Genomic DNA, 9,524 nt, shown 5'->3' with positions numbered 1-9,524 from the left:
CTGCGGTTCACGGGGGAGTCAGGGAGGCGGGGAGGAGAGTGCGAGCAGGTTTCGGTGGGGAAGTCGGAGTGGTTTCCTGGCGGAGCAGTGTGCCAGCTGGGCAGAGCACGGCGCTCAGCCTCGGCTGCTCATGGAATCTCTGGGGGCTCGGAAGCCGCCCTGGCCGGGGCTCCACCCGCAGGCACTCCCACTGCCGGGGTTGAGCGCTCTCTGGGTGACTCTAGAGCGTGGAGGGGTGGAAGCCAGAGCCGTGCCTCCCGTGTTCGCCTCGGACTGGCCCAGGGTTTTCGCCTTTGTTCGCATTTACATTTCTAAGCCACTGTGGAATGACTGTTTTTGTAAAATACAATAAAAATTATTTGAAAACTGGGTCGGGGAAGGAAATACAAACTGTAAGCCCCAGTATTATTAGAGTCAACAGACATACAGTAACTGTATAAAATGTTTAAAATTTCCCTCTTGGTGCCTATACTCATCGCTGTGGACACATGGCTGTTAAGAGCCGGGCGCTGGTCTGCAGAGCGGACCCTGAGCAGCGCTGATTGGAGGCAGCGTGGCATTGTGCGTGGAAGTGTGTGTGCGCGTGGAAGCACGTGTGTGTGTGGAAGCACGTGTGTGCGTGGAAGCGTGTGTGTGTGTGTGTGTGGAAGCGCGTGTGTGCGTGGAAGCGTGTGCCTGGGAAGGTGGGCGGGTTCGGGCCATGCAGGGCCGTGAATGCTGGCACAGATGGCTTTTTCTTCCTAGGGACTGGGAGCCGGGGAACTCTGAGAGGGAGGACCCCATCTCCGCTGTGGGTGCTTTTACTGTGGCAGTTGTGTCTGATGGATTCACAGGGACAATAAACTGTAGACAGGGACCTGAAAGGCGAGGCCGGTGGGGAGGGACTGGGCAAAATTAAACAAAAACTGTGTCCAATTCCTGTAGCAGTCCCTTCGCATATACACAGGCTGGGCTGAGGGACCCCCCTGAGTGCAGCTAGCCATTTTTTAAAAAGCTTAAATAATAATAATAATAATAAAGCATAATTAGGTGCTAAAAAATGACCCACCCAATGTGCTTTCAGAAACCACACAGATTGAAGACCCCAGGAAGCAATGGAGGGGGGAGCAGGAGAAGATGCTCAAGGACTACCTCTCGGTGGCACAGGACGCCCTGCGGACGCAGAAGGAGCTGTACCACGTGAAGGAGCAGAGGCTGGCCCTGGCCCTCGATGAATACGTGCGATTGAATGACGCCTATAAGGAGAAGTCAAGCTCCCACACAAGCTGTAAGTGCAGTGTGGCTGCTCACGGGAATCGGGGGCCAAACGGTAGCTGATGGGGGGCCACTGGGGCGCTGTGGGGCTTCCTCTGGGGGCCTGTTCCCTCTCGGCGGGGAGTGGGGCGGGCACACTGCAGACTCGTCAGTAAGGCCCCTCGGCCACATTCCAGATGAAGTCTCCTCTGGGGATCACGTATCCTGTCTGTTTCTGCCCCCCCTCTGCCTGCTGGCCTTCTATTTATTTCTGAGTTAGTTTTACCCTTTCAGATGAAGGCTAGTCAGCAGCCCTGTTGCTACTCTTATACTATCTGTAGTGGGAGGAACTGGAGCCCTTAGCTGGAATGACGTGTCCCTTGGCCACCGCGTTGACTTAGCTCTCCCTCATCTCCAGAACGGGGCACCTGGGCTGGCCGTGCTGAAAGCAGCAGCACCGTGGACTCAGAAGTCCCCTGAAATGGTGGCTTTCTGGGTAATATGAGCCTGGTAAACTGTTATGTGCCACCGGGACCGCTAAGATTTTATTCACTCGGGTAAACCCAGAAGAAAACGAAGTACCGGGGTCTTTGTGACATGTGTCTTTCTTGAGGCTTTATTTTTAAATTATGAAGGTTTGAAGATTACTTTTTATATTTAGGTGTCTGATGCATGACAATAACGAAATGATAAAGTAAGTAAGTACCTGTAGCAGCACGTGACTCCTGTTCTTAGAGTTTGTAAATTCTGAGCTGAGAACTGGTTATGTAGCCTTGCTTTTCTCTTCTCTCTTTGGAAAGTGTTCTCAGGATCCTCCTCGAGTACTAAGTACGATCCTGACATTTTGAAAGCGGAGATCTCCACCACGCGATTGAGGGTAAGATGTTTTATTGTGGTTCTAGAATTCCCAAAATTTACACAAGAAGTAATTTTGATAGAAAACACAGGTTTATAATTAAAAATTGTAAATTTTTTATTGATTCATAAAATATACAGTATAGGGTTATGTATAGAATAGCACATCGGGTAAATGGCCGGCTTTGCTGGCACATATGCAAAGCCGTGGTCTTCATTGGTCTTCATTGTCCCTGCTCCTGGGCCATAATTGGTACTTGGTAATGCTTATCAAATTGAAGGGATTGAAATCAAAGGGCAACAGATATTAGAATCTGATTCAATAAACCAAGTAAAATTAGGCTTTTATTTTTTGTTGTTGTTGTTAATGCTCACCCAAAATTCAAATCTTGCGTGAATTTTGGGACACCCTATACGTGGAGCATCCGCGTAGACGCTGAAGGTGGGAAAGGCGTTCGTGGTCGCCTGCCTTGTCCATCCAGTGCAGGAGCCTCCTCCACGTACCCCCGACGGCTGGTGTTTCCTTCCGCCTTTGTTGGAACTCTTCCTGTGGTTGGGATGTCCTTCCTCCTGAGACCCAGTGCGTTCCATTGTCGGGCAGTTTTATGATTGGCAGTTAGTACATCGAATCAAAACTGGAGTCTCGGTAACTTCCCTTCCCTTATCGTGCTGACGTGACTTCCGGAGCTGAGCCTTGCTGCCCTTTCATCAGATGTCCCAATATTTAAAGATGCCCATCTTCCGTCACCAGTCGCTTCTTTCTAGAACTGACTAGTCAACACTTCTCATGGGTGTGTCCCCATCTTTACCCCGAATCTTTTTGACCAAACTGCTGTTAAGGCCAGAGTTTGTTCATCTTTGACTTTTAGAGTCATAAACACTGTTCACCACATCCATAAATCCATGTAACCATTACCTATGTCCTGAGATAGATTACTGCCATGACCCCCAAGGCCCCATGGAAGCCCCTCATGGCCATCCTCCTTCTCTCTGAAGGATCTGACCCATCAACACTGTAGGTCAGTTTTCTGGCTGCTTTGAACGTTGTGAAACTGGAATGCCACCATATATATTATTTGATGGCTTCTTTTGCTCAGCAACACTTTGAGATTCATTCACATAAACTTTCATTGCTGTAAAGCATTCCACCTTGGGGTACATATCATAAATTCTTTCTCTTCTATTGATGTACATTACTGCTTATTCCAATTTCTGGTCATTAAAAACTGTGCCTTAACGTACATGTCTCCTATACATGCCCTTTGGGGCACATATGTGCACATTTTTCTTAATTATGCAACTAGGAATGAAATTGCTGTGTCAAAAAATATTTATAGCTTTCACTTTAGCAAATACTTACAAATGATTTGGGACTTTCTTACTTTCTAACATTTGTTTTTAAAGCTCTAGATGACTTTCTGCGCATGGCCCTTGCCTGCAACTCCTCGTTTTTGAATTTTGTGTTTTTATCAATCAGTTCAAAATATTTACTAACTTTTGTAACTTCTTTATGATTAGAGTCTGCTTAATTTTTAAATAGTTGGGAATAATCTTTCATTATTGATTTCAGCTTCATTCCACTGCATATTTTTTAGTTCTAAAATTTCTATTTAATTGTTTGGATACTTGCCCAAATTCTGAACATTGATATATAATTTTTTTAAGAAAATAATCACACTTACTTTTTCAGTTTCATGTCTTGATTAGGATAATACCTAGGTTTCTTATAGGTTGGATTCTTCAATATGGTCTGAAGAATGGTTTTGATTTGGGGTCAATATTTGACCTCTGACAGCTGCTTAGTTTGTAGTAAGAGCCTTATGTATGACAACACATAAAGATGATTTAAGGTTTGGGATGATCTTGTCATCCTTCAGAGCCAAGTTTTGCTTCTTGTAGGAAAACAGGCCCGGGACGTACAATTTAACTCAGTCAGGGCTTGTGCTCTCTGAAACCCATGGAAGGAATATCCTCCGGTGAGGATTAACAAAAACAAAACAAAACAAAAAGCCAGCGTTTCTGTAGCTGATTGGAGAGGAGGAAGCCAGATGTTCAAAGTGCAAGGAGCATCCAGGGCATGGTTTCTGTATTGAAGGTGGATATACCCACAGGAAAAGGCCCTGAGAGGGACCTGCGCTACTTGCCAGGAAGGAAACCGAATCTCAGTCCCACCTGGACCCACAGGAACTGAATTCCGCCAACAGCCAGAATGTAGCTGAGAGCGGATTTTCCCCGTGACCCCCACGTGAGCGCTCGGCCTGGCCGACACCTCAGTTTCAGTTTTTGGGTACCTTGAACAGAGAACCAGCCAGACCTTTCTTGTGATCTATTAAATGAGTGTTATTTTAAGCTGCTAATTTTCTGATATTTTGTTCTGTAGCAACAGAAAACTGGTTTAGCAGGTTACATATAGTTTCTGTCATAGGTTTTTCTTTTCACCTTTCTGAGAAAAGTAGTAAACACATGAAAACCATTCTTAATTCATGAGCCATAAAAAATTAGGCCATAAGAACCTGGCTGGAGAACCTAGCAAGAGAACATGGCAAAAGAACCTAGACAGAATTTGGCTGGAGATCCTGGCTAGAGATCCTGGCTAGGCTGCTGATCAACTGAAAAAAAAAAAAAATTAGGCCATAGAGTGGATTTGACCCACAAGCTATCACTTAATGATCCCTGCCCTAGAATAACTACTAAGAAAATATAGAGATATTACCAATAGTGAAGATAAAATGGAATTTTTAAAAATGTTAGTCAATACAAAAGGAGGCAGGAATAGAAGTAGAAAGTATAAAAGAACATATGTGACAATTAGAAAATAAAGATAGTAAGATTTAAAACCAACTATGTCAATAATTACACTAAATATAAATGGTCTAAATGCTTCAATTAAAAGGTAGAGATTATCAGAATGGTTAAGATAAGAACCAACTCTATGATGGCTATAACAGATCTACTTTAAATATAAATACCCAGATAGGTTGAAAATTAAATGAATGAAAAAGATATACTATGAAAATACAAATGCAAGGAAAGTTGCACTTGACGTATTAATATCAAAGTAAACTTTAGAACAAGGATATTACTAGAAATTTTCTACTAATAAGTCAGTTCATCGAAGGACATAATGATATACACCCATAACCCTAAAGTGTTATACATAGAATAGCAGAGCTTTAAATATCTGAAAAAGACCAATAGAACTGAAAGGAGAACTACAAATTTACAATTATAGTTGGATATATCAACACTCCTCTCTCCGTAATCGATAGGATATACAGACAAAATCAGCACAGTTGTTGAAATTGTGAACAATATCATCAACCAACCTAATGAAATGAACATGTGTAGAACATGCCACCTCAAAATAACAAAATACGTGTTATTCTCAGGTGCACGTGGAGCACTTACAAAGGATGCCGCCCTCTAGGCCATGCTGAGTCCTATGGGAACGGACTGTTTTATTTGAATTGCGGAAATCTAGCATTGACTTTCCATGTTTTTATTATTTGTACCTCAAGTAGCATATCTCATAAATGTTTCACATAATGTTTCTCATTGGCTTTGTGGGTGTTTTTTTTTTCCTTTCTGTTGTTGATGACTGAATTCATTCATTAGTCATCACAGGTGGCTCTGAGAGTACCTGGGATTCTATTTGCCTCTATTCCTTAGTCAGGGCAGAAATGTCTTCATTATCAATCCTGTGACTGTCGAGCTGATGTCTCGTTTCTGTTCAAGGTGAGGGTGTTTCTGTTGAAGGTGATGTGGACGCAAGGGAAGAGAAGGCTCTTTGAGGAGCAGGTGGCAGGGGCCCTGTGCTGGCCTGCTGAGGGGCCCTGGCAAGACCGTAGAGAAAGGGTGCAGAGGGAGGAGGTCATCAGCAAAAGGCCGTCTGCTCACCCCGGCTTTACTGTTGCAGGGTTCGCTGTCGGGCAGACTTAGGAAACCTGCCTGTCTCGGGAGCCTTCCAGGATCCCACGTTTCTGGAATGTACTCTTTCCTTCTTTGTCATCTTCTTTCTCCTTCTTCTGAAGTAAAACTTGTTACACTAGGATTGTCAGAGACGGTATCACACTTAATCACACAACTTCCTGGCTTTCAGAAGCAGCTTGAAAATCAATTTGAAATGCCAGTTGCTTCAGTGTAGTCAGCATGGAAGCAGGGGGTGTGAAAAGTCAGGCTCTCTTACCTCCACTTCAGTGTTCTGGGCTGTGAGGTTTGATTCCTGAGGAAAGGTCTGGGCAATTAGATGGTTGGCTGGGGCTGCAGAAAGTCTAGTACGTCAGGGGAGACAACAGGCTCCAGGGCTGTGGGCTCTTCATGTCTTCCGCTGGGGTGGGGTCTAGGAGTAATGACGTTCCTAAACTAAAATAAGGGCCATAGATTTGTTTAGGTCATTTTGCTACAATCCCAGTTTGTCTTGGATCTTACAAGCACAGTGATGTCATTATAACTAAAACTGTTATAATTGTCGTTTTTAAAAAATCCTGCCGGATCTAAACTGCTCTCTGCTCTGCGTAGTAGCAGTGAAGTCCTCAGTGTCATATCTCTAGTCCAGACACTGCTTGTGAGCATCAAGTCCACCTGTTCCAGTTGCCTTTGAAGTCTCGTGGGTCTCCGGGAAGTATCTTAAAGAAAATCCCTGATCTTTCCCCCGGATCTGGTCCCAGTCTTCAGGAAAGCACCTTCGTGCACCCAGCTGGCAAGTCAAGACCTTGGACGTGACCTCTGCCACATCTTCTCCCCCACCCGCCACACCTGGTCCATCACCACGTCCTGTTGGTCTACATCCACGATGTTCTTCCTCTGGGCTCTGCCTCTATGGCACTGCCCGTGCGCCAACCCCCAGTGCTGGTGCCTGGCCCCTCTGGTCCGCTCACCAGTCCTCACAGTGACCTTCTAAAATCTTAAGCAGATCATCCTCTAAGATTCCTCCTTGATTCTTACTGTTCTTAGGATGAGAGTAGAAATCCTTCACATGGCTGCAAGCCCTGTGAACCAGGCCTCCTTTTCCAGTCCCGTCTCATGTCACACGCCGCCTCTGGGACCCCAGAGGTTTGCTGAGCTCCCCCTGCCCCGGACGAGGGTTTGTCCCCAAGCTCTACCTTCTGAGAACCCTTCCCACCACGTGCAGGCCCACCGAGCCTCAGCCTAACCATCACTTCCTCAGCAGGCTTTGTCTGGGACCTCAGACCACATCAGGGCCCAAGCCCCTCTGTGTCCTGAACGTTCCCTCTATGTCCCTGTGGTAGTTGGTGAGATTCATCTCACTGGGTGATCTTGCTCGGTGTCTGGCTGCCCCATGGTTCTAGACCAGTGAGGGGGGTGAGAACAGAACAGGGAGAGAGAAGTCATGGACATGGACATCAGTGTGGTGATGGCGGGGATGGCAGTGGGAGGTGGAAGAGGGCAAAGGGAGGGGGGGAAAGTTTGTTGGAAAAAATAAAATTTTAAAAAAAGACACCGAAAGCAGCCATGAAAGTTCAGACAATTATAAAGTTTTGTTTGTTTGTTTTAAAGACCATTGAAGGTCAAGATTGTGTCTGTTCTGTTCACACAACAGACCCAAGACCTGGCACCTAGTGGAGAGTCAATAAATATTTGTGGAATCGGTAGAATGAACAGGAAATAAAAGCCCAAAAGCACATGGAAATGATGTGTAACAGGCTGCGCCTGAGACTCAGGCTGTGCCTTAGCCTAGAGACAAGCTTGCCGGCCGGTGGAGACCACTGGCCTGACCACCCCAGGCTGCTGCTGCGTTTCTGACCCACCAGATCTCAGTGTTGTTATGACCAAGGCATGTATTTGGCAGGAGGAAAAAGAATACTTTTTATCAGTTTGACATCAAATATTTGTTAGCCTGGTCGTGCTCTGGAAGCTTGGACTACAGCTGTGTCTGCGGCGGCCTTTCCCACGGGGAGGCAGTAAACCAGGGCACAGAAAAGTGTAGCTTTTGAAAAATGCTGTGAGCTGAACAAAACAGAGTAGCGCATGAGGGGGTGGCTAGGAAAGGTGAAGTGTGGCTGAGACCTGAGTGGCAAGGGGTCAGCAACTGGCTGTCTGAGGGGACAGCGCTCCAGCAGAGGGAACAGCATGTGCGGGAGCCCTGAGGCGCCACTGCTGGCGTGTCTGAGAGGCAGAGGCGTGGCCAGAGGTCCTGGAGCCTGGGCAGGAGACATCCAAGCAACTAGAGTTAGCGATGCCTCGGTTTACAGCCCCGGCTCTCCCTTCCTGGCTGTTTATCACCAACTGGAGACTGGTGATGTCGCGCTCATAGGAAAGCTGCTAAATAAGATGCTGAGGACTAATATCAGCAGGAATGCCCACCACTGATGATTTATACATAATTAATCTGCCGGGCACAGAACTTATGTCCAGGAGAAACTAGCAGAGTGAATGTTCAACTAAGGCTGTGTTCATGTGTTTAATAGTTTACTAATGGGTTATCTTTTAAAACAGTGTTGCTAATTATTTACAAACATGCGTATTTACATTGATTTCTCACAAAAGGTTAAAAAGCTGAAGCGGGAGCTCTCTCAGATGAAGCAGGAACTGCTCTATAAGGAACAAGGCTTCGAGACCCTGCAGCAGTGAGTATAACGCCCCGACGCTGGCCTCGGGGTAACTCCCAGCCCCCTAGTTCATGCAAAGGAAACGCAAGTGCAGACCCCACATGACATTTCTCAGGGAAACACAGGTCACAGCTCAGAGCTCTGCACCGAGAAACAAAATCAACCAACAACCTAGGCACTCGGGGAAATCTATGTCCTTTGAAAAGGGCTAAAGTTTTTATTGCTCACTGGAGACCCAAGGGATCTCCTGGTGCCTGCGGGCTGCTCCAGGGCTGAGGTGTGGAGCTGAGAGACGAGCAGGGCCGTGCCCCCCACATTCTCCTCCAGGCCGCCCTGCGCCTCTGCACCGAGAAACAAAATCAACCAACAACCTAGGCACTCGGGGAAATCTATGTCCTTTGAAAAGGGCTAAAGTTTTTATTGCTCACTGGAGACCCAAGGGATCTCCTGGTGCCTGCGGGCTGCTCCAGGGCTGAGGTGTGGAGCTGAGAGACTAGCAGGGCCGTGCCCCCCACATTCTCCTCCAGGCTGCCCTGCGCGCATCCCCGGGGCTCCGGCCGGGCTGGAGGTGCCTCTGCCCCCCTCACTCGGGCGTGGCCTGGAGTCTCCCCGGGGCTGAGCTCAGGGAGCAGGGACTGTCAGCACAGGAGGTGAGGAGTTCCCCACTGCCCAGTGCCCTCGTCCTTCCTAGGCCCTTCGCGGGTTAAAGGATGAGATGAGACACAGGGTGCAGGAACCGGAAATCCATGCCCATTCCCAGCCCCGGAAGCCACTGTTTCCCCTGCTGCCGAGGCCGGCCTAGCTAGACCCTGACAGGCCCCCAAGACCTCCCATCTCTCCCAGCCTCTACCCACAGGGCCTCCCGGT

At 47.2% G+C, this 9,524-nt stretch overlaps 1 protein-coding gene across 1 annotated transcript in view; it reads left to right on the top strand.

Annotated features, from left to right (window-relative positions):
- WWC2 (WW and C2 domain containing 2) overlaps nt 1-9,524 on the top strand; it is an 80,419-nt gene that overhangs the window by 27,063 nt on the left and 43,832 nt on the right. Inside the window, exons 3-5 of the mRNA XM_014531410.1 lie at nt 1,064-1,267; nt 2,034-2,110; nt 8,596-8,675. Of these exons, the coding sequence (XP_014386896.1) occupies nt 1,064-1,267; nt 2,034-2,110; nt 8,596-8,675 (361 nt within the window). The remainder of the gene's footprint in view (nt 1-1,063; nt 1,268-2,033; nt 2,111-8,595; nt 8,676-9,524) is intronic.

Source organism: Myotis brandtii, unplaced genomic scaffold, assembly GCF_000412655.1.
Source record: "Myotis brandtii unplaced genomic scaffold, ASM41265v1 scaffold802, whole genome shotgun sequence".
Lineage (NCBI taxonomy): Eukaryota > Metazoa > Chordata > Mammalia > Chiroptera > Vespertilionidae > Myotis > Myotis brandtii.
This window is presented reverse-complemented; position numbering and strand designations above follow the sequence as displayed.